Consider the following 23,061-nt stretch of genomic DNA (forward strand, 5'->3'; position numbering starts at 1 on the left):
ACAGACAGCATTCACATATAGCACCGACAGGGAGGAGGAGATTTCCCAAGCCCGACTGGGTGCTTTTGGTGTTGAAGCAACCCACGTTGGGAATTTGCCAGATATCTATATCTCTCTTTGGACTCGATGGGTTTCCTGCTCTACCTGATTCTCCTTCTCCTTCTTTCTTGCTTTCTTCCTTTGTCGCGTTCTTAGCCTCGCGATGCCACCACCGTGGAACAGAAGCAACAACGAGCGAGCGAGCGAGAAGGGTAAGGGGAAACAGGATACACCGCCTGGGCATAGCAATTCACTACCCTCTGCCCCCTTTTCCTTTCACTTTGTATACCGACGCACTATGACCAACCCCCAGAAACACAGAAATAACTCGAATAGCCGGCGCAAACGCGTGATAGCTACGCCAAACTCTGAAACCTCCCTGGCCGCCCCGGTGGCCGTCTCGAGTTCTGAGCGTCGCCCATGCTTGAGATTTCCTCCCAAAAGCCGACCACCCGCCCGCGGCTCCATCTCCTTCGAACTTCGGAAACCCCTCTCCTTGGTGAGCTAGGCACTGCCCTTGTTTTATGCCGGGAATAGGATCCGGCCGGTCAGGTCTGTTCCCTAACGAAAGACGACTTCGTGATACCACTGGCCGCGGAGGGGAAACGAAGTGTTTGAACTCGAGAATGAGAAGCCTACCTCTACAAGGCATGAGAAATATTCAGCAATTGTACATCATCACATGTCCTTTGTGCTTCCCATGCCACCCCCATATATCAAATTGCAAGGGAGGAACACGGCCTTGGATTAAGTCAGATAGAACTTATGAGAGAGTCGATTAAACTCTCGTTTATTTCATTTTCACTGCGACAGCGGACTACCAACAGCCACAATCCCACCTGCCCACTACACAGCTACAACATTTTCTTAACAAAACTAAGAGATATATCATTCGGGTGAGCTTCCGGCACACAGCTCTGTGGCCCAGCAAACAGTCTACCCTGCTTTTTCTTCGCCACGCTCCGACAAATTACGAGCATCGCCAACATATCCTCATCCTTACGAGGACGACCATCTCTGCTTCAACGATCAACGACAAGAACCCTTACACAACCACAGCACTCATAGCGCATAGGGGTTGAGAGAGCGGATGGTAAGGCAGCTGTAACTTCGGTTAGCTTGGTTAAATGGTGGCGTTTGTTGGGGTAGCACATACGGTGGGCTCTTGGACAGATCCGTCTTGAGAATGACGGGCACTCTCGTCATCTCGGTGACGTCTTGGATATAGTCACCGCCTTCCTCTCTCAGCTTGAATAGCTTAAGATACTTCTCCTTGTTGGTGAGACGAGTCTCCACGGCCTCGGCCATGGGTACCTTGGAGTCTGATCGAGTGCGGTGCAGCACACCAGCGTTCGATGTCGACCGAGTGGGCGAGCCTGGTACGCTCTGGGTAGGTCGCTCGGCAAGCGACGCGCCCGCCATTGCTTCGGTAATGTCGGATGCGTTATCGTCGTCATCGTCAAAGAGGGCGTCGACATCGTCCGTAGAAATGGTGCCTGTCTCCGTCTGCTTGCGGGCGGCCTCCTCGCGCTCTTTCTTCACCCGGTCGGCCTCCTCGGCCTGTCGGGCAGCAGCAATGGCATTGGACATACGCTGGGACTGGTGAGCCTTGGGTCTCTCGTCCTCGGGGACGTAGGCAGAGCTCGGCACTCCCTTCTCCCAGTAAAGCTCCAAGACCCGCTTGTCCTTTCTGAATTCGGCCTTCTTGAGCGGAAGCTGGTCGCAGTGGACTCGCTTCTCAAAGCCCCATTCGGGAATTAGTACGTCAAAGGCAGACTCGTAAACGCAAATGACAATACCCTCGCTGATCAAGTCGCCATTGACTTCCTGGCGCTTCTTGTCCATGATGCGACAAGACTCAATGTGGATGCTTTGCTCTTGAGCGTTCTGGGCCGACTCCTTCTTGGTGTTACAAGATTCGATAGTCTTGACCAGGTTCTCAATGTCTTCGTTGTACTCAATCTTGCCCTCGGAAAGAACGGCTTCCAGCTGACGGTGGACAATCATATCTGCGTAGCGACGCGTAGGGCTGGTGAAGTGAGTGTATAGGGGTAGGTTCAGCGCGTAGTGCGACCAGATCTGCTTGTTGGTCTTTCCGGCGACGTAGTATTTGGCATGATGCATGCTCTTGATCAAGAGAGTCTCCATACCCTTGCGGATGTCAGCGTCGTCGATCCTGAAGAGGCTGTTCTGAAGAGTGCCACTGCTGCTGGTATCAAAGTCGTATCCAATACCTCTCATGCGCTCAACAAAGGTCTGGAGTCGACGAGCACTGGGCGTGCTTTGGCGGCGCAGGATTGCCTTTTCGGGCAGGCCTTGCGCCAGACGCTGGGCGACATAAGCATTCGCCTTGTGCAACAGCTCCTCCACAAGCTCGGTACCAGAGGTGGAGTCGAAAACGTTGTGCTGGATTGGGATGTTCTCGTCGTCCAGCTGGTGAAGCAATCGCAAGGGAGCAATAGGCTCATCCTCAGATCCCAAACGTCTCTCGCGGAACTTCTGAGCAACGGCGCTGAGAATCTGGACATCCTTAACCTCAACAGCGTCGTGCTTGAACGTGGCCTGGTTGGTCAAGGCCTCATCGATCTCCTGGAGGGCCAACTTCGCGCTGCTCTTGATGATACTCTTGCCCACCCACGTGTCGCCCTCAGCAACAACACCGGTCTGCGGGTTAACACGGAAGACGACGGAGACTGTCAGTCTGTCCTGGCCTGGCGTAAGAGAGCACACCTCGGCCGCAAGCTTCGGTGGCAGCAGAGCACACGTTCGGTTCACCAGGTGTACCGCAGTGCCGCGCTTCTTGGCCTCGCGGTCAACAAGCGAGTTGGACTTGACGAAGTGAGCAATGTCGGGAACGTGAATACCAATCTCGATCTTTCCGTCCGACTCGGTCTTGACGTGGATAGCATCGCCGAGCTCTCCAGTGCCAGCAAGATCCAACGTGAAGGTGGTCTCGCTTCGGAAGTCGCGGCGGGCGCTGATGGCAGCTTCGTCCTCCTTGGCCAAAGACCAGTCTTGGAGACCGACGCTCCGCAGGACAGCCTCGGAGAACTCATCCGAAGAGAAGTTGTTGTCTCGCAGCAAAGCATCGGTTTCCACCTTAAGGTCGCCCATTCTGCCCAATTGCTCGACAAGTGTACCGAAGGGGTGAAGAGAGGTTATGGGCCAGCGCTTGATGCACGCAACAAAGATGCGATCGGCATAATCCTGATGCTTCTCAACAAAGTCCCTCGGAGCTTGCTCTGTGGGAATGGCAATGAGTGGCACTCGCTTGTCGGTAGGCTTGAACCACACAATCTTCGGCTTGTCTTGCTGGCGGCTGTCTTGAGGCCTGCTGCCATCTCTGGCGGCACGTTCAGCTTCTTGCTTCTCCTTAGTGGCCTGGGCGCTGGGACGGAGCAGCCCAAGAGTACCCGAGAACATCTGACCGGCAACGCGTTCAATGACCGCCACGATGTGGCCGGCGTAGAGCGGCTTGCTTTCGTCGTTGATCTCCTCCTCCTCGACAAGAAGTAGGCTTTGACCCTCAACCTCGACATCGTCGTTCTTCTTCTGGGTCGGTCGCTGGCGCAGACTGCCGCGTCGGCGAATACCGCCCTCGCCGTTACCAGCGTCATCTCCGTTGGTGTTTCCAGGAGGCCCGTTGCCACTAACAGAACCGGAGCGAGTGTCGGTAATGTCCTTACGCTTCTTCTTCTCTTCCTTCTCTCGCTTCTGGCCCCAAACCTCATCGACGTCCAACAATTCCACGGCTACAAGGTCGCCCTCGAGAGCTCGGTTACGATCCTTGCTGCCACAAATAAAGATATCGGCGTCAAGCAGGCCATCCGAGGTCGAGACATAGGCATCGCTTCGGTTCTTCTTGTTCACACGGAGAATACCCGACACGAGCTGGCCGTCGCCAAGGAGAGCCGGTAGTGTAGCCTGAGGAAGGTAAGGGGTGAAGAGAGTCTTCCTCTGTTGCTGTTGGTTTTGCTGTCCACCCAGCTGAGGGGCATGCTGGCTGCCCTGCAGACCAACCATCTGTCCTCCGTTCATCTGAGCTGCCTGTAGCGCCTGAAGCTGGTTCAGTTGCATCGGGTTAAGCTGACCAGGATACATTTGCATCATTGGCATTTGACCGGGGACTTGCATCATCTGAGGCTGGCCGGGGTACTGGAAAGCTCCAATCGAAGAGACGGACTGCTGGCTGACGGAGCCTCGAGAACGATGTCCGGGCTGGAAAGGCTGTTGACCTTGTCCAGGCTGGTCCTGCGCCTGCGCCTGGTTGCGCCAGTTTCCGTCAAAGTTGCGCGAAGATGAGCGGCCATGGCCACCGCGGCCGCCCTGGCCACCCTCGGCGCCACCTCGTCCACCACCGCCGCCGCCGCCACGACCGTTGCTGCCAACGGCCATGCTCTGGCTGCGTCCATGACCGGCTCGGCCACCACGCGTAGTGGAGCCTTGAGCAATGGGCGTGTCAGTTGCGGTCGTAGTCTTGGACTCGTCCCCAGCAGGAGCATCAGTTGAAGCTCCGGGTCCAGGGAATTGGAACCCGGTGGTGGTGCGTTTCTGCTGAGCCAGCTCCGCCGCCTTCTTGGCATCGGCTAAAGCCAGAGAATGTCTTCGTTGATGTCCTCCTCCTGCGCCGCCGCCACCCCTACCTCCGCGAGGGGCAGTATTCTCCCGACCTTGGGGCGGGCCCTGGGGCTGCGGGTTTTCAAACTGGCCAAAAGGAGCTCCCGAGGCCCCAGCGGAAGGGGCGGGGGGAGGACCAATTCCCATGTTAGGAATTGCGGACTGGTTGCGACGGTGTGCCATGGGTTGGCTCGGGGCGCCCATGGGCTGGTTGGACTGCTGCGGGAGCTGATTGGGAAACTGGAAGCCTGCTTGAGGAGACATGTTGGTCATGGGCTGAAGGGGGTTGAAGTTACCACCAGGGCCGAGCTGGCCAGGTGGCATCATGCCCATGTTCATGTACTGTTGCTGTGTAGCTTGAAGCTGTTGCTGCTGCTGCTGCAACAGCTCAATTTGTTGTTGAAGAGCCAGCTGCTCCACTATAAGCAGACAAAGATATCAGCATCAACACATTTTTATGTTAAAGGCGTGGGGGGAAAAAGCATCGACTCGGACATATCGGAGAGGGGCAGTGGCGATGGAGTCAGCACCGTGCAATGGCCAGGCCAGGTCAACTTACTTCCCGGGTTCGAGAACATGCTCATCAAGGGCGTCAACTCCGAAGGGCTGCGACGATGAGCAATGTGTAGGCGGCGGCCGGTCGGACCGTTGACGCCCCCCGCGGGGGGCTGCTGTGGTTGTTGTTGGTTGTTCTGCTGCTCCATGGTGGGCGGGCAGGCAGGTGCAGGTGCAAATGCACGTCGTGTGCGGCGCCGGAGACGTCAATCGACGGGAAGCTAGCTAATGACAGCTAAAGTAGTGCGATCACTGAATTGATGCGAAGATGGAGATAGGAAGCGGTGCTGTAGAGCTATCCTGCTGGCCTATGTTTTGTGGTATATTCGGAGGAATCAATGGACCCCAGAGTGGTCGCCTCGGAGGAGTGGGCTGGCCCGTTCTCGCGACTAACAAAAAAGGATCAAAGAGAGAGGATGAAGTTGTTACGTTGAGATGTAAGCTGTTGTGCGTGTGTGTGTGTGTGTGTGTGTGGGTGTGTAATGTGGTAGTGGTTGCTGGTGCGTTGGCAGAGATGGATAGAGATAGAGAGTGAGAGAGAGATAGATAGAGAGAGGGCTTGCAGAAGGAATGTCAAGTTCACTTGAGAGGGGCTATCCGGATAGGAAGATGGGAGAGAGTCACGAACGAGTAAAAGTTAGTGAGGTAGGAAAGGGGAGAGAGGGAAAGAGGTTGATGGTGATGTGATGACATTCGGAGAAGACACCTGCCTTAGGTAACTCGCTAGAGCTCTTGCTACTGCCAGTGCAGTGGGACTGGGACTGGACTCCTCACTTTTTCTGGCTTGGGTTTGGGGTGCTTGCTTTCTCTGTCTGTGTGTCCGAGTGCCAAGGTGCCTGTCTCTCGCTCGCTCTCTTTTCTCTTTCTCGCTTTCTTTCCATTTGCGGTTGGACTCAGGCTGGTGGGAGACTCTGCTTGCTGCTTGGGGCAGTACTTGGGGGGCGATTGACCCAAGCAAGTGGGGCTGACAGCTCCTGTTAGGTATCCTTGGGTTATTGAAATCGCCCCCCAGTCGAGCTACGTAGGCAAGTAGGCAGCCCAGACCTAGGTGCCGACCAACCTTAGCTGGCTGATTTACACACATGACGACAGCCAACAGAGCCTGGATCTATCCCGGCTGCAGGGCCATGCAAATCCAGCAGGCAGGTTGAACCTGACCGCAGCCTGGGGTCCATGCCTGTGGTGCACACGCGCATTCTGCCTGTTAGACATACAGACTTGGCAGATTCTTATCTCGGATTCTCTCAATGGCCTCACTCTGCCCGCGCCCGGGATGGACGCTGGGGAGGACACGACAGCCGAAACAGAGCTTTTCTTTTTTTGGTGGCTTTCCCATCGCTCTGTCGAATGGAGTGGTCAGTGTACCCTCGCTGCGTGGGGTTGCGGCGGCACCCTTCCCACGTAGAGTTGGAAACGAACCGTCTAGCGTCGTCAACTCTGGCCCTAGTGCTTGGTCCTAGCCTCTCAGATGAGGTAGAGCTCTGCTGCTCTCACGTAAGTAAACCCACTAGCCATCCCTCCTCCCCACTGAAGCGAGAGTGTCCCCCCCGACGCCATGGGATCCGTCAATATCAAACCACACTATTGTGTTTCTGCACCCTCATTGAGGGTACCTGCCTGCCATTGACGCAGTTGACTTGCATACCACTTCAGTATCCGAGGGTACTGTTTCATTCCGTGCCAATCATTGATGAAGGGGAGATGAACAGGACGAGCCTCTTAATAGCAAATTGAGCCTCTACTTGTGTGCCATCATCGCCAGTCACAGGCACTCGTTTTGGAGGGGAGAGCTTCCACAGCTGATTAGAGTTACGCCCGTCGCTTTTTCTTTTGCTACCAAGCTGCCCACTTCTTGGGCCATTACGAAACACAGAGATCATCCAGGCTCCTTCTAAGTCCAAGTAAGCGCAATGCAAGAAAGCCATAGCTCCAAGGGCCAAGCCTCACCAATTAGATCGTCCGCGCCGCTCCGTCTGCTCGACTACGGGCGATGGCAAGTCTGGTCTGCGGCTGCATTACTGCTAGCTCGCCAGACGGGGACTAGATGTAGATAGATATTGGGAGCAGAGCTTTTCCCAACGCCAATCATCATGCCTTCCCTAGTACATTAGACAATGCTTTGCATGAAGAAAATTGGAATCTTGGTTGCTTTGTTCTGGTCGAGGAGAAGGGTCTGCCTGGTCACGTTGCTTCAGCGTCCGTGTCAGTGTAACTCCGTGTTCAAGGAAGGCCTGAAAGTGGGAAAGCCTGTCGGCCCTGTCCTGCCAATGCAACACGACAAAACGCACCAACGCTAGCCTTGATGCTCGGTATGATTGTCAGGGAAACAGCACAGTAGAAATCTTGCTAGGTATGGTCTACCTAACCTCCAGCCAGATTCACATCTATAAACTAATACTCCCCGTAATAGTATGTTGTTTGTCATACTATAAATAAAATCCTACAGCGCGATAGATATTCTAGGCTACAAAGAAGCAACTCGTCATTTTTCTACCAAGTAATTGCATCAGTGTGAATGCCCATTTGCAGTACCTTTCATTTTGGGTCTGGGGCCGCGTGGTCCCTGTACGGTTGTTACCGTGTAGGCTATTCTTGCAACAACAGGACCAAGGACCCCGAGTTGAGCCGTATATCAGGACCAAAAGGACCACAAATGCACAATCCACATCATCTCACCTCGTGTCATACAAAGATGACCTACGTCAGGATGCGCTGCTATCTTTGGGTCCAAGGAGCCCGAAGTTAAGGCTGATCGACCAAAAGCCAGGGAATGGTCCGTTCTAAAATTCCAGGCAGCTCGCCATCGGATTGGAGAAAACACCTATGCACGCTCGCACGGCGGACCAGGGAGCTGGCTTCACCGCCTAACCCACCCTTACCGCTTTTGAGATAATCTGGAGAATTCTGCCAACAGAACGCGGGATCGAGCCTCGATTAGCTCTTATCATTTATTGTAAACTGACTTACATCAATCAATGCGGCTTTGTCTGAACCGCGTTGTAGCCCTCGAAGACCTTCTTTTTTGACCTCGTCACGACGTGCATTTCAATCGCGCATCTAGGAAGTTCACGCTGGTTCCCACTGCACCAGGCTGCTCACAGCTGCGCAATTTCTTTGGTCATTTGCGCTGCAATGCAATGACCCATTCCCTACTCGACTTACAATGGCGGGCACTTCTCCCGCAGGGCGTCGTTGGACGCCGCACTCCAGATCGAGCCCGGTGCGATCGCCCGACTCGACCTATCTATCAGAGGACAGGAATGGCGAGATAAATCATTTGGAGATGCTTATGCAAGCGCAATCCATACACGACGATGTGCGCGAGCGAGCCCTCAAGGCCCTCGACGATCATAAATATCGCCAAGAGCAAGACAGGCTGGAAAAACGCGAGCAAGAGATTAAGGATCGACAGCGACGCGAGGAAGAACGCTTGAGGCACGAGAAAAAGCTCAGAGACGAGGAAGAACGTCTTCGGGCTCTTCAAGCCCAAACCGTTCCCAAGCTTCCACCAAAGATCGAACAACCGGCACCTCAGCCAAAGCCTTCACCGCCGAATACCAGTTCCTCGCCGAGCAAAGACGACGCTACCGCAACTACGCAGCCCAATGCTGCAAAGTCAACTCCCCCAGTGGCAACCGGTCCACCTAAGAATCCTTTCCAGGCTGAGCCACCCAAGATAAATGGCCATACCTCTCCAGCCGCGCCGCCCACTGCTGCAGCCTCGCCATTTACAAAGCCTGCGACGTCGCAAACTGCAAACCCATTTGCTCCAGCTTCAGCAGCAGCGTCGAAACCCGCTGCCCAGGCCCCAGCGCAAAGCCAACCAACAAAACCACCCGCTGCCCCGGATGCCGATCGCTATGTGCAGATACACAAGAGCCTGAAGAAGCTGCGCGCGCTCATGACGGAACATGCCAAGACCAACCCTCAACTTAAGAAGCTGATGGGAGAAATGCGACGCGAAATACGCAAAAGTCTGGGTCAGCTAACAGGTGGGAAAGGCGCCAACAAGAAACAAGTAAGTTACACAGACATGTACTGTTGCTGTATTGTGATACTGACAGGTGATTGCACAGCTGGAAAGCATCAAATCAATTCTGATGGCAGCACTGAATGGTCAGCCACCGAGTCCTATGATAGATCCATCGAGCTTTGTGGTAGACAGCCGGGAACCGGTTGAGGGTGCCTTGCACAACGGGCCTCAACTTCCGGCCCTCTTCCTCTATCTTATGAACCAACTCGGCAAGGCAATTGTCAACCAATTCATCAATGAATGTGGTGCCTCGCCTCGGAGCGCAGACCCCGTTGGAGTCGTGACCGCACAGCTGTTCTCGGCCAAAGAATTCCTCTGGCGTGGGAAATCTCTGATAGACATCCTGATGGCCAAGTTCCGGATTGTCTGCCCCGTCGTCTTCGGTTACAGGGGCAGCGATAAGACCGAACAAGGCCGACTCCGGCTCGGTTGGAGGAAGGATGACGGCGCGTGGATATCGGAACAGCAGCACAACGACCGCATGATGGGACTGGGCATCGGTTACGCTTCAATCGCCCTGCGGGACTTTTCCAAGTCGAGCAACATCAACCCTTGGCCACCGTCTCGCTACTGGAAATCGATGGCGAACATAGTGAACACGCCGCCCGAGGAGATAACGGATACACAGTGCATAGTACTGAAGTCAATGCTGAACCAACACGAAGAAAAGTTCATCAACTTCTACGGCAGCGCCGCTGTGGCTGCACTACGAAGAGCATTGGTCGAGTTTCCGAACAGTGCACCCAAAAAGACACCAGGGGTCATGGGCCTGCAAGTATTGGCGGTCATGTACAAGAGGGACATGGGTCTAGACCTTGGTGTCTAAGGGAAAGGGGCTGGCCGTTAGTCAGCTTCCCAGGATATGGACACGGAATAATCAGAGGCCACAACGAGAGACATATACACATGGTCGTAGATACCGGCGTTGAACGGGGGCAATTCTGGTTATACCTTGGAACACAATTCAGCTAGACATCATTGCACGCTTTCTCATCTGAGGCGAGCAGCACTCTGCACTAAGACTCACGTTCGAGGGTGTGCAAGCAATATAGTCGAAAAGAACCTTAAGTCTGTTTGGCAGACTTATTCATTACGCCCGTCCTTCTTGATGTGACTTCTCTCGATATTGTAACTACACTACCGCGCGTCCTCGTCCGCAGATTCCTTGTCGGACCTGTTGCGCATTACTAGTGCCAGAAATTGTTTCATTGCCCATTGCCAGAGTACGCCACGCCACTAACATATGAAAATACAAATACAGAACAATACAAGCATGCCCCTTCCATGTCTTGTGTGCGCCCGGCATGGCGCTTGCAGCTTTGTTGGGGCTCGCTATACACAAGAACGTGAGACTATAAAATGAGTAGCAAGGCCAGCAGAATGATCAAGACAAAGATCAGGGCTGCGATGCAGCAGCTACTCCAGCGGTCTTCGTTCTTCCGCGCGATTGTGGCCAACTTCGCGACACCGGTCTGCAGGCGGCCGCCGACACGGTCGGCCAGGTTGTCGACGACCTCGAGCATCTCGCGCTGCTCCTCGAGCTCGCGGCCCATGTCGTCGGCCTGCCGTCGCAGGTTGCCGACCGTCACGAAGACGCCGTCGAGCTGCTCGTCCTGGTCCCGCATCATCTGCTGCTGCTGCTGCTGTTCGAACTCGGCGTTGTAGTCCGGCCCGTTCTCGTCGTCGTCGCCGTAGTCCATGGCGAACGCGTTGGGGTCGGGCAGGTCCGAGTTGGCGGCGCGGGTGGCATCGCGCACGTTCTTGTTCTTGGACGAGGAGGCGCCGGCCGTGGCCTTGGAGAGCTCCTCGCGCATGTCTTCCACCTCGCCGCCGACTTCTTGGACCAGGCGCTGCCGCCGCCGCAGCTCCGCCGTCGTCAGGCCATATTGGGCTGGGTTGCTCTCGACGGCCTTGACGGATTCGATGAGGTCCGTCAGGTCCTCGGCCAGCGAGCTGAGGGACGACTCGAGATCGGATCGCGCGGAGGCCAATTCGGGCGAGTTCGATGCGGTTGTCAGGGAGCGAATGCGCAGATACGAGGCGAACAGTGGCCGTGTTTGTTGTAGTTGGGCAAGTACATCTCTGGATGGCTGTCAGTTGGCCAGGGATACAATGCTGTTATTCAATGTACACAGACGGATTGATTGGTCACGGCATGTGATAAAAAGGGGAGCGACTTACTGTTGGACTTGGAGGAAAGGATCCTCCTCGTTAGTTGAGGACATCATCCTGCCGGATCAATCAAAGGCACGTAAACGAGAGTGCTACATCTGAAGTTCGCAGTTTTGGCTCGTCAGGGGACCGAATTCATATTACAGCCCCGATATTGTAGATGGTAAATTAGCTAAGTATTGATGGGCAATGTATGTCGCATTACAAGGCTGAGACCGAGCCAGAGAGCCAGATGGGGGAGCTAAGGCATGACGTGGTGGTTCCGATTCAACTAGCAGACCAATCCAATCGCGGGAAGGTGCCGCCGCATTGGCATCCAATCACTGCAACTTGGCGTAGGCGGCTTCCTAACTCCATCAGGTCTCACTAAATTCATAAATTTCTCGGCTGACTAAATTATTCACGGCCACTTACACACACAGGCAACAGGGTCGCACTCAGCGCATCTGGGTCTGGTGTATGTATATGCGCAAGCACAATCTGCCAATTTCATGAGTCAGGCTCAGTAACCGTCCTCTGATCTTCTTCGGACCTGCCTGCGATTTGCCATCATGAAGCCAGAAACGCCGCTGCCTTACCCGGACTGCTGGGCCGGCCCTGAAGAGTATGTGGAGAGCCTGTTGGAATTTGCGACAACCTCGACCATATTCCGCACACTATGCGGCGGCGTGCACATTCTAGATTTCTTCACGAGTGAGCCTGGGCTATTCCAGACCATTGTGCCCGAAGACTGGCAAGACTACCTTGTCCGCAACGAGCCCATGCAGCTGCTGGATGTGCTCATGAGAAAGGACTTGGATCTGCTTGCAGAAGATGAACGGCCGCCCGAGAGTCTGGTGCAGTACATCAAGGATGTTCGGAGATTCAGTCTTGCCCGGGACTTCGCTCAGCCGGAAAAGCTGCCGAAGCTCACTCGCCAGGTGGTGGTGGGCATGAAGCCCAAGAAGATCCACGAAGTCAGCAACTTCGCCAGCTACATCAACGAGCTAGCCGATGACTTCACCGACATAGCTGGTGACGATATCACGCATTTTGTCGACTTTGGGAGTGGCCAAAATTACCTCGGTAGAGCTCTGGCAAGCGCCCCGTACAACAAACACATTGTGGCCGTCGAGGGCAGAGAACACAATATTACAGGGGCCAAAGCCTTAGATACGCTTGCTGGATTGGCCGAGAAAGAAAAGGTTATGCGCAACAAGAAACTGTGGCAGCAGCGCTTGTACGGCAAGTTAGCCGAACCAGAAGTGGCCAGCTCATTAGAAATCTCAGAGGAATCTGCTGTCGACTTTAGACCCAGGCGAGACTTGGAAGCCGTTTACACGCCAGAGGAAGGCAAGGGCTTCATACGTTACATATCCGGAAGGTTGGAGTCTGGCGACTTGTCCGACGTAGTCGGTCAGCTGGAAGCCGCGCCCAGCCTTAACGAGCAAGAAGCCAAAGACCTGCGGCTCATGGCGATCTCCATCCATTCCTGCGGGAACCTATCTCACCACGGCATCCGCTCACTCGTTCTGAATCCACGTGTACGAGCAGTAGCCATCGTGGGATGCTGCTACAACTTAATGACGGAAAAGCTTGGTCCGCCAACGTACAAGCACCCCCTCATGCGGCCCACGCCTCAGCCTATAAACGGTAGAGTGATTCGGGAGTCGGCAAAATGCGATCCGCACGGCTTCCCTATGAGCGAGCGTCTCTGCACTTACAAAGAGACAGGTGTGCGTCTCAACATCACTGCTAGAATGATGGCTTGCCAAGCACCCCAGAACTGGGGCGAAGAGGATAGCGATGACTTCTTTAGCCGTCACTTCTATCGTGCCGTGCTTCAGAAAGTCTTCCTCGATAAGGGTGTCATTCAGAAGGTATACCACGATCCCGATATGAAGCCAGAAAAGGAGTCGACTCCGTTCAACACGAGCACAAATCCCATCATCATTGGTTCCCTTCGAAAGGCCTGTTACAAAACGCTCAACTCCTACATTCGGGGTGCTATAGTCAAGTTGACAACTCATTCGGATTACCATGAGCAGTGCGAGGTTGTCAGTGAGAAAATGGGCGACATGACGGATGACGAGATTGCATCATACGAGCAGCGATACCGCCACCGCAAAAGAGAGTTGAGCGCCATCTGGAGTCTGATGGCCTTCAGCGCTGCTGTGGTTGAATCTCTCATTGTGACTGATCGCTGGCTGTTTCTCAAACAGCACACTGATCTGGTTGAGCAATGCTGGGTAGAGTCGGTCTTTGACTTCAAAGAAAGCCCGCGGAACCTGGTGGTCGTCGGCATCAAGAAACGTGACTCTTGAGAGCTGCGGGCCCCGCCGGATTGGGCTGTCTGACATACGCAGGTGACCAATAAGAATTGGATTACATTTCAGAGACGATGGATGGCCTGAAGCCACCAGGCGTAAGCGGCCGTCATTGGTGTACCATCAGGAGACCTCTGGATGACCATGCTCGTGTGAAGAATAGCAACATTGTCCGATCAGAGAAGCAGGGCTCGTCGTTATCATCAACGGCAATGTGCCATTACCACAACTTCCGCTGCAAATCGCCTTTAATCAACGGATGGCTCATTCTGGCAGGGTCACCGGAACAGAAACCCGGCCGTTATTTCTTTGAGTGGTTACGCAAGGCTCTTAGGTTACGCAAGGCTCTTAGGTTACGCAAGGCTCTTACACGACCCTGTACTCGGTCTGACAAGCAACTTGGCCTGGTTGTCCAAAAACAGGCTCATATCATGCACAAGAGTATCTTCTTTGTCTTGGAACATTGGAACGTCAATTACCCTTGCTCTGATTAGATACCGATTGCTCGGTTACGAGACCCAATCCCTCGCATATTGCTCTATGCGCGAGTGTCAGAATGCAGCATGCCGATGCTGCTTGGATTTCTAGTTAGCTTCTGGCCTAGCTCAAGCAGGGGGTGTATTGATAGAGAGTTCCCCCTGGAAGCCACGAAAAGACCATGACAAAAAGGTCACCTGTTGTGGCGATGACCTCATCGCTCATGGGCCTGGCAGCCCAATGAAAAGGGCGCGGAGCAAGATATAGAGATGATGCTGTAGTAATCTCATATCTTTCAGTCACGTTCTGCTGAGAATAACGTGAGCAACATATGATCATCGACAATAATAGCCACAGATCTCTAGCCAATCCCGGAGCGGCGGTGACGAAAGCATCGATCAGGAAATCCTAGATCGTCGCTCGAACTAGAAGAGCCGAGATCCTGGCCCCTGTCCATCACACTGACGGCTGAACAAGTCAGCATCGAACCGATACTTTGTATCTTCGGGGAGCCGGGGACGCGTGGGGGTACGAGAGCGGATTCGTGGCATGGGTACTGCGCCGCTGAAGAGGGTAGAGTCGGCTTTGGGCTTTTGCAAACAAAAAATGCATACTTTGACGTATGTCGAATTCTCGGATGATCCCAGTACGAGCATTTTTATCACATCTCACCCAATCTGCTGGTAAGACTATGGCTGTGGTTTTGAGGCTCTCGTGAGTGGGCCTGGTGCGACCCCTTTGTGTGACTTCGTCGTCTCGTTCCTGGACTACGCATTCGGCATTCAGCACAAGTGGTAGGTAGATGGATGAGCAGATCTGGTGGGAAGCGATGAACGGCCTGGCAGCATCGAGGGCCCCAGGACAGGACTCGGTGAAAGCGTCGGACACGATACGACTTCTTACCCCATCCCGTTCCAGCAATCAGAGCGTTTATTGAAGCACCTGAGCTACTGCAAGACACATTGTGGGGTCGGCGCTTTATCCCGGCTCTCAGTGGAAAGCTGCGGATCGCCTTGGGTGTGTCAATCTCTGCTACTACATACATTGATACAGTACAAGCCTACATTACTAAGGTAGGGAACGTCTCACCGTAGATAGGTAGGTATATTTGCATACCTACATACTTATCATGATTGATAGTGTGTCATTCGGATATGTCCCTGTTCCTGGCTGTATCGGCTTATGGCCCTTCCCCCCCAAATGACGTTGGGATGACCTGGCGGATTGCCATGTTGGAATCATTGCTCCTACTCAATTCGATGCGCGGCGGGTAGAGCACTCGCGGAATTCCCTCCATTTGAACCCCGCCCCGAGAGGGAGAGTGGGAGTCGGATGAAGAGACGGGACATCATCATGCAGCTCGATGCAGCTCGACGCAGCTGGTGGCTGGCTCAAGTGTTGATTGGTTTTTATAGGTTAATTGCAAACAAGCAGCAGCCTGGGCCAGTCATGAATCGATTTGCAAGTGATGGCTCGCTGTACATGCAAGTTGTGAGCTTCCCCCACGTCCGTGTAGGTTACCAGTAGGCGGCAGGACTTGGTTCCAGGTACTTAGGGAAGGACTCCTTGCACATGGCAAGCCCCTGCGAGAATAAACAGGCCAAGTCTCTTCAAGATCACGCAGTTCTCCAAAATACTACAGTCGTATTCGTTCATTCCACTGCTAAATTCTATAATCTGGAGTAAGTGGGATAATTAAGACAGGTTTTGTCAATGGAGAAGTTAGGTACGGTTTATTCCTGCGGCCGCTGGATGGCTGGCTGAGACCTGCTTACAACCACATCACATAAGTTTGCCTGCAGCTCTTAACCTTTCAGGAAATAGGTCAATTGATATTTCCGAGCTCCGGTTGGTCACGTAGGTACATAAAGTACCTAGCTATATTTTTATAGCATGTTTGTTGCCCTTCTATATTCTCCTTCCTCCTCTCCCAGCACCTACCTACCGCCCCCCTGGTCGTAGCGCTTATGCTGGCTGATGGGTGTTGCGTTGCGCGCCATATGGCAGGGTCTCTTTCGAGAGGGGCGTGTGCGTGCTCCAAAACTCCCACCCACCACCTGCAACAGCAGCAGCAACATCCACCAACTAGCTGCATACACCCTGTTCGAGGTGCGTCAACGGGATGCCTATTCGGGGCATGCTGCTGGTCGGGGTTGTGACGTTGGCGTTCAGGCACGATGGTCCTCCTTGTCAGGTTATCCTGTAGTGATTTGATTTCGAGGCTGTCGAGTTGCAGCCACAAGGTAGAAAAAGGCACTCGCAAGCAAGCTAGCATGCAGCCAGAAACCAGACAAACAATATTGGTCTTAATGCAGGCCAACTCGGTGTAGGTATAAGTAAGTACCTATCTCGTCCAGTCTTTCGAGTTTCTGTTGTTGTTGTTTTGTTTCGAGTACGACAATAGGTTACAAGGTACGCGCCCATCACCTGATTCTACACCATATTTTGAGTTGGCGGCGGCCCGTGGATCTCTTTCTGGTTGGTTGCAGGTGGGCATCGCAGCGCGCATTTGCATTGCATTTGCATCTGCATTTGCATTTCTCCTTGTTGTATATATATTATACCACCTTGTGAAGAAGCCCCGCCGCGGTCGACGAGAGTTCGAGAGGAAAAAATCCCATCCCAGCACACCGAGAACGGGAAGGAAAACTACTTATTGACTCAACGCCTCCACCAGCTCGCGTCTAAACCAAGCATGGTGTCATCCGGCACCATCTCTATCTGCAGTCTCTAAAAAAGGACCCAGCCTCTTCTCCCCCGACATGTGCGATTAGCATGGCTTGCTAGAACGCTGGCCCACATAGCGCTCTTTGTCGGCTGGTAGGGTCCCTCAGAATCCCCGAGTCAGGCTCCTATCGTGCGTCTTTAGATAGCTCGAGAAGAGGAAGAGGAAGAAGGAGAGGGACTGAGCGAGCAGACAAAGAATGAGAGGAAGCCGTTTAACCTTACTCTTTATCTATCCAGAATCTCGGCCGTTCTGCGCAGTACGTCCGAACCGGCTTCCAGCACCGATTTCGCTGGGGCAAGAGAGACATCTGACGACAAACCTTTCTTTTCTTAACCACCATCCCTTACCTTGTCAGTCCTCGCGACACACCGGATTTCCCAAGGAATCGCAATACCTGGAACTCTCAGTACCTAACTCGGACAATACAAAGGACCAGCTAAACTCGAGCGTGTCTTGCTTTTGCGGAAGAGAACCCGGAAAACCAAAAAAAAAGCCGCCCAATCACGGTCCGGCGCCTGGTCGCTTCGAACTCCGTCTGTGCATTTTTTAAGGGTCCATCCCCAGATCCCGCGTGCCCCTCGTGGTTGGTGGTGGTGGTCGAATGAGCACCGTGAGGCCACGATCAACGGTGAGCGAGCATCGTTCTGGTTACAATGAACTCCCCAAGTCAGATATCATTTTTGGTAAGTCGTCGATCATTTGTCAATTAAGATCGGTTCGCTCGGTGTGGCTCGTCTATCTGCCTGTCCGTCTGCAAGAGTTCCGCGATAAGGTGAAAGATAGGTAGATGGCCAAGGATTGCATCATAGCATGCTTGCAATTTCTCTTAGTCATATTCTGACTATAGCTGTACTACTGCAATCTGACAGCGTTCGCGACCCGGGTAACGTGCCTAAGTAGGTAACATCATGTGGATAACGAAAGCTCTCGCATGTGACGCGACATATCTAGGGAGACGTTACTAGCAAAAGGGCAACTGAATTGTGACACACCAGAAGAAGGCTAATAAACATTTCTCAGGACGGGACCTTCAGCTTAATACACATCCCCCTCAGCCTTTACCCGGTCTTTCTCCAGCCGATACTTCAAGTCCTGTTGCCTAATGGGGAATTTGACAGCGGAAAGGAGATTGAGGGCTTGAGCATCGACAACAAGCATGGCTTCCTCAACGTCAGCATCACGCCCGTCGAGTGCTCGGTTGTGTGCCACGACAACTGGGCCAAGAAAGTGTTCGAGCCAGTCATACGGAGGTTGCCCCACGATGCGTCCAAGACGGTCACCATCTCCAAAGACAGCTACCTCATCCTCTCCGTCATAAGCGCCGGAATGAATGCCGGCACCGGCGTCATGGAACTGACCTCACCCCTCGCCCTTGCCGGCATCCCGATTTTCTTCATAACCACGTATTATTCGGATTTCATCCTGGTTCCCACCAAGGACCGTCAAACCGTGGTGCAAGCTCTGCTGTGTAGAGGCTTCGAGTTCTCCGAGGACGAGTCCGCTTTCGTGTCACCCACAGTACACGTAAGAGGAGGCAGCGTCAGCAGCGACCCCCCTTCCACGCCACCACCGTCCAACGTCGCCGAGTTGCAGACGCGGACCTTTGAGCTGCTGAAGAAGCGCGATGTCGTCCCTTTCATCGAAGAGGGCCTGACGGTAGTGCTCTGTTCGGGCAAGGACCTCGAGCAGGAGCAGCTGAATCACTTCAGCCATCGGCCTACCCCGACGCGACGGGCCACGGGCCACGACAGCAATGGTGGACATGCCCGCCGCAGCTGGTTGGACAATGTCGACACCAAACTCTACACGAGCCTGATCTCGGTCCTCGTGCTGCAGCCCCGGTTCTTGTCGATGACGCTGGCTCAGGAGGACCCGCCTTCTCTCCTACTAGACAAGACGCAGCTCAGCGTGTTCGGAGATTCCCTAGTGGGCGACGTGGAAGGAGATCTGGTCCCTATCTTCCTCGATCTGGAGAACTTGCCCATCGCGGCCACGGGGATCGTGTCGGGCGTTGCGGGCCGGCTCGTGGCCGAGATGCGCATGGCCGAGACAGGCGACGGCGAGCAGTTGTCATATTTGTCGACTGCCCGCGCCGGCGCTGTCATCTTGTCCTACGAGCAATCTCTGAAAGCGCTCGAGGTAATGAAGCCGCTCTTGAACAAGGAGTAAGGTAAAAACCTGGCCGGAAACACGACAAGCCTTGTATAATATGAGAGAGTCGTTGGGTATGAGGCATCATTATATACGATGCAACTCACAAGGCGCTCTCAGTGGCTTTTGGCCTTCTCTTATAGGATACGGAGCACAGGGATGATTACGATATACGAACAGATAAAAAAAGGGTGGGCATGTGGCGATGCAGAGAGGCATGAAAAAGGGAAGTTTTAAAAAAAGAGAGAGAGGCATTATTTCCGGGGCATTCTAGCGGCCAGCATTTCCACGAAGCGATTCTCACTCTATTACGGCGGCACTCCGTTCATTCTTTGAAGGCATCTATAGGAGAAGGAACTTTCGACGATTGGAGGATAAGCCCAACTTGCCTCGGGTACTTCTTCACGCCCCTCTCTCTCTGGTTTTCTGTGTTTTATTTGCTTTTTCCTCCCCTACTACTTCTTGTTTGGCATCGAAGATACCCAGCTCCCGAGCCATCATATATATCCTACCCAGCCTGATTCCGTCCATCTTCCCTCATTAACGCATGCTTTTTCTTTCTCTTGTTTACTCCTTATTACCTTTTAGATATCTACTAGTATTTAGCTTGGCATATTCACATTGCATTATTAGATAATAAGTCTCGAGAGTGCCTCATGGACAGGGAGGAGAAAGAGGACCTGTCAATTGTAATAGAGCAGAAAAAGGACGATCCTACAATATCGCCTGGGCATGCTGTGTGCCCTTTCCCAGGACAATCTACCTACCACCCGCCAAACGTCGCAATTGAACATCCCCGACTTGGCTCGAGTTCATCTTCCCATCAAACATTGGCTTTGCAGCAAAAACCAAGCGCTGTTCATGCACGAAATTCATTGTTGGCAGGTCCTATCCTGCTAAAGGGGCCTCTGATGTAAGAAAGTAAAATGCATACATGTTCACTAATCCCACTATAGACACCCCGTTCGGGATGTCGGCTCTGTCGAGTATTCCAGACTTGACGTGTTGTTATTCTGCATCTCGCTTCTTCTTCGTTCCTCGAAAGGCGTTACTGATCTCGCCCTTCCAAACTACTGTGACATACGATCCTATGATAGTACAGTTGAAACAAGAGCGAACCCTCGAAACAAACTGCGGCTCTGGTTGGGTCTAACGAAACCCCGGGGCTTGCCCTAAAACTACAAACGAACAGACTTCTCCTTATTCATCCAAGACCGCAGCAAACTTGTCCATCATATCTTGGTTGATGCTCTCGTACTAAAGTTGGGGGGTCAGTAAAGATAATAAACACATCGAGGCGTGGCGCAGTTCGACATACCTTCTTGCAGACAGACTCTTCGCCATCACCCGGCTCCTCGAACTTCAACGTTCGCAGCTTGGCCTGGAGGTCGCTGGTGGCCTCGCGGACCTTGTTCCAGTTTTGCCCCTGAGCAATAGCCTTTTGCGCCTCATCGTGGAAGCCCATCATCAGCTTCATCATCCACTCGGTCTTCCAAATGGGGCAGAACTGATCATAGGATGAGTAACCGTTCTGCTGTAAGAAATCTTCCTTGATCAGGGTGGCGACATCCAGAGTAATCTTGTCAGGATCAGACAAAGCCGACTTGCCGACAAGCTGCACGACCTGGTCCAACTCCTCGGAGTCGGACAGCAGCTGTCTGATACGGTCGCGGAGCCGAGGGAAGTCGGCGAAGTCCTTCTCATACCACTTATCCAGCACGGTCGTGTACTTGCTGTAAGAGACTCCGGTGTTGATCGAGGGGAAATGCTTTCTCTGGGCGAGCTTCTTGTCAAGACCCCAGAAGACCTGCACAATACCGAGGGTGGAACTTGTCACCGGGTCGGAGAAATCACCACCAGGGGGACTGACGGCACCGACGATGCTGACACTGCCTTCACGCTCAGGAGATCCAAGTGTCTGGACCTTACCTGCACGCTCGTAGAAACTGGCCAGCTTGGAACCAAGGTAAGCAGGGAAACCCTGGTCAGCAGGCATTTCACCCAGACGACCGGAAATTTCACGAAGAGCCTCGGCCCAACGCGACGTCGAGTCGGCCATCATGGCCACGTTCATGCCTTGGTCTCGGAAGTACTCGGCAACAGCGATACCAGTGTAAATAGAAGCCTCTCGCGCAGCGACGGGCATGTTGGACGTGTTGGCGATCAAAGTAGTTCGCTTCATGATGGGCTCCTTGCGGCCGTCGACATCGATGGTAAGTTCAGGGAAATCCTTCAAGACTTCGGCCATTTCGTTACCTCGCTCACCACAACCCACGTAGACAATGACGTCGCTGTTGGAGAATTTGGAGACGGATTGGGAAATGACAGTCTTTCCACATCCGAAAGCGCCGGGAATGGCGACTGTACCACCCTGCACACTGGGGAACAGGGCATCCAATACACGCTGTCCGACGATGAAGGGCTGGTTGGCGGCAAGCTTCTCGGTTGTCGGCCTGGGAACACGGACAGGCCATGTCTGCATCATACCGAACTCGGACTTCTGGCCGTTGAATTCGACCTCGAGGATCTTCTCGTCAACGGTGTATTCGCCCTTGCCGGAAATCTTGGTGATGGTTCCCCTGGCGCGCGGAGGCAGCATGACCTTGTGGACCTTGATGAAGGAGTTCTCGAAAACAGTACCCCAGACGTCACCTCCAGAGATGTGGTCGCCAACCTTCATCGTAGGCGTGAATTCCCACTTCTTCTGTCGGTCGAGAGCGGTCATGGCAACACCGCGAGGGATGTAAATGCTAGCCGCCTGTTCGGAAATCTTCTGCAGAGGACGTTGGATACCATCGTAAATGTTGTTGAGCAGACCGGGGCCCAGCTCGACGGACAGGGGCTTGCCGGTTCGGATGACAGGGTCACCGACGGTCACACCAGCTGTACGCAAGCGATATGATCAGTTATGGTTCTTCTCTTTCTTTCTCTCTATCTTTCGGCAGGCGGGCGGACGAACCTGTCTCTTCGTAGACTTGGATGGTAGCTTGATCGGCGCTGATTCGAATGACTTCGCCGACTAGGTTATCGTGGCCGACTTTCACCTATTGATGACGGCTGTGAGAGGTTGCACGTTGGGGGGATGGGGGTAGGATGAGTTCGTACCAACTCGTACATGGCGACTCCGGTCATGTTCTCGGCCACCACGACGGGACTGAATGCGGCATTAAAGTAAGCGACCAATACATCACAACGATGGCAATCGGCTGTTGATCAGATATGAACATACCCGGACACGGAGTAGATCTTGCCTGGACACTAGAGCGTCAGCCAACAAATCTCGCAAAAGTGCATCTGCGACGTTTCATACCCTTCTGGACGTCATCCATATCGCCGTTCGCCTTTGCAGCCTAAAAAAGTAGCGGACGAGGGTCAGCCGATGCTCGATGCAATGTATTGTAGCGATAAGGAGCTTCTGCAAGCTGTCTTGAATCACGCGGTGTGTATACGGGCCAAGAGGGAGCTTACAGCAGCAGCCATTTTGGAGGATGATGTCGTAATGGGAGCTCTAGGTAGCTTGACGGCAGGCTCAACAGCAGCTCCGGGCTGGGTGATGGAGAAAGTAGGGTTGGGCAGTAGCTTCGCAGGGGATGTTGGAGGGGTTGAGGATGAGGAAGACGGCGACAAGAGAGGTGAGGATAGGGTTAAGGTTGGATCGACACGAGCCTCGGGTTCGACGTCGCTGAATCGTGTTGTTGGAGACTGCTGCGGACTGCTTGGTAGCGGCTGGCCCGTAGCTACCTCTAGTAGCGCAACTGCCACAGACGTGCCCGGCCTGGCTGTGGCTAACCGTGCTTCTGCTTCTGTTGCTTCCCCACCTCCACGCAATCGAGCAGCAGCTGCGTCAGTGCCAGTTCCGGTGCCCGCCGCGCTCACACCTGAGCCCGAAACAGCAGAAGACACAGACGAGACGCTGTTGCTGCGGCTGCGGCCCCTCGAGATCAACTCCACGAGCGACGGGCGTGCTCGAAGCTGTGGTCGCA

General features: G+C 53.7%; 6 protein-coding genes across 6 annotated transcripts; 3 read left to right on the forward strand and 3 right to left on the reverse strand.

Annotated features, from left to right (window-relative positions):
- Window positions 1-1,101: 1,101 nt before the first annotated feature.
- PG985_000652 (uncharacterized protein) lies at window positions 1,102-5,360 on the reverse strand (the record flags this gene model as incomplete). Its single annotated transcript, XM_066820421.1, has 3 exons — window positions 1,102-1,141; window positions 1,196-5,075; window positions 5,216-5,360. The coding sequence occupies 3 exons, from the start codon at window positions 5,358-5,360 to the stop codon at window positions 1,102-1,104; spliced, it is 4,065 nt and encodes a 1,354-aa protein (XP_066691300.1).
- A 3,014-nt stretch (window positions 5,361-8,374) lies between these two features.
- PG985_000653 (RNA export mediator protein) lies at window positions 8,375-10,070 on the forward strand (the record flags this gene model as incomplete). Its single annotated transcript, XM_066820422.1, has 2 exons — window positions 8,375-9,229; window positions 9,288-10,070. The coding sequence occupies 2 exons, from the start codon at window positions 8,375-8,377 to the stop codon at window positions 10,068-10,070; spliced, it is 1,638 nt and encodes a 545-aa protein (XP_066691301.1).
- Window positions 10,071-10,596: 526 nt separating this feature from the next.
- Window positions 10,597-11,472, reverse strand: PG985_000654 (syntaxin 6; the record flags this gene model as incomplete). The annotated part of the gene is made up of 2 exons (XM_066820423.1): window positions 10,597-11,326; window positions 11,426-11,472. The coding sequence occupies 2 exons, from the start codon at window positions 11,470-11,472 to the stop codon at window positions 10,597-10,599; spliced, it is 777 nt and encodes a 258-aa protein (XP_066691302.1).
- A 495-nt stretch (window positions 11,473-11,967) lies between these two features.
- On the forward strand, window positions 11,968-13,719 carry PG985_000655 (methyltransferase domain-containing protein; the record flags this gene model as incomplete). Its single annotated transcript, XM_066820424.1, has 1 exon — window positions 11,968-13,719. One exon carries the CDS (start codon window positions 11,968-11,970, stop codon window positions 13,717-13,719), a length of 1,752 nt encoding a protein of 583 aa, XP_066691303.1.
- Window positions 13,720-17,580: 3,861 nt separating this feature from the next.
- PG985_000656 (uncharacterized protein) lies at window positions 17,581-19,096 on the forward strand (the record flags this gene model as incomplete). The annotated part of the gene is made up of 2 exons (XM_066820425.1): window positions 17,581-17,610; window positions 17,948-19,096. The coding sequence occupies 2 exons, from the start codon at window positions 17,581-17,583 to the stop codon at window positions 19,094-19,096; spliced, it is 1,179 nt and encodes a 392-aa protein (XP_066691304.1).
- Window positions 19,097-20,278: 1,182 nt separating this feature from the next.
- PG985_000657 (uncharacterized protein) lies at window positions 20,279-22,558 on the reverse strand (the record flags this gene model as incomplete). The annotated part of the gene is made up of 7 exons (XM_066820426.1): window positions 20,279-20,335; window positions 20,397-21,961; window positions 22,038-22,122; window positions 22,184-22,232; window positions 22,308-22,329; window positions 22,389-22,428; window positions 22,547-22,558. The coding sequence occupies 7 exons, from the start codon at window positions 22,556-22,558 to the stop codon at window positions 20,279-20,281; spliced, it is 1,830 nt and encodes a 609-aa protein (XP_066691305.1).
- Between the last annotated feature and the right edge of the window lie 503 nt (window positions 22,559-23,061).

The sequence above is a fragment of the Apiospora marii genome (genome assembly GCF_038362585.1).
Source record: "Apiospora marii strain CBS 49790 chromosome Unknown utg000001l_segment0_segment0, whole genome shotgun sequence".
In the NCBI taxonomy this organism is placed as follows: Eukaryota; Fungi; Ascomycota; class Sordariomycetes; order Amphisphaeriales; family Apiosporaceae; genus Apiospora; species Apiospora marii.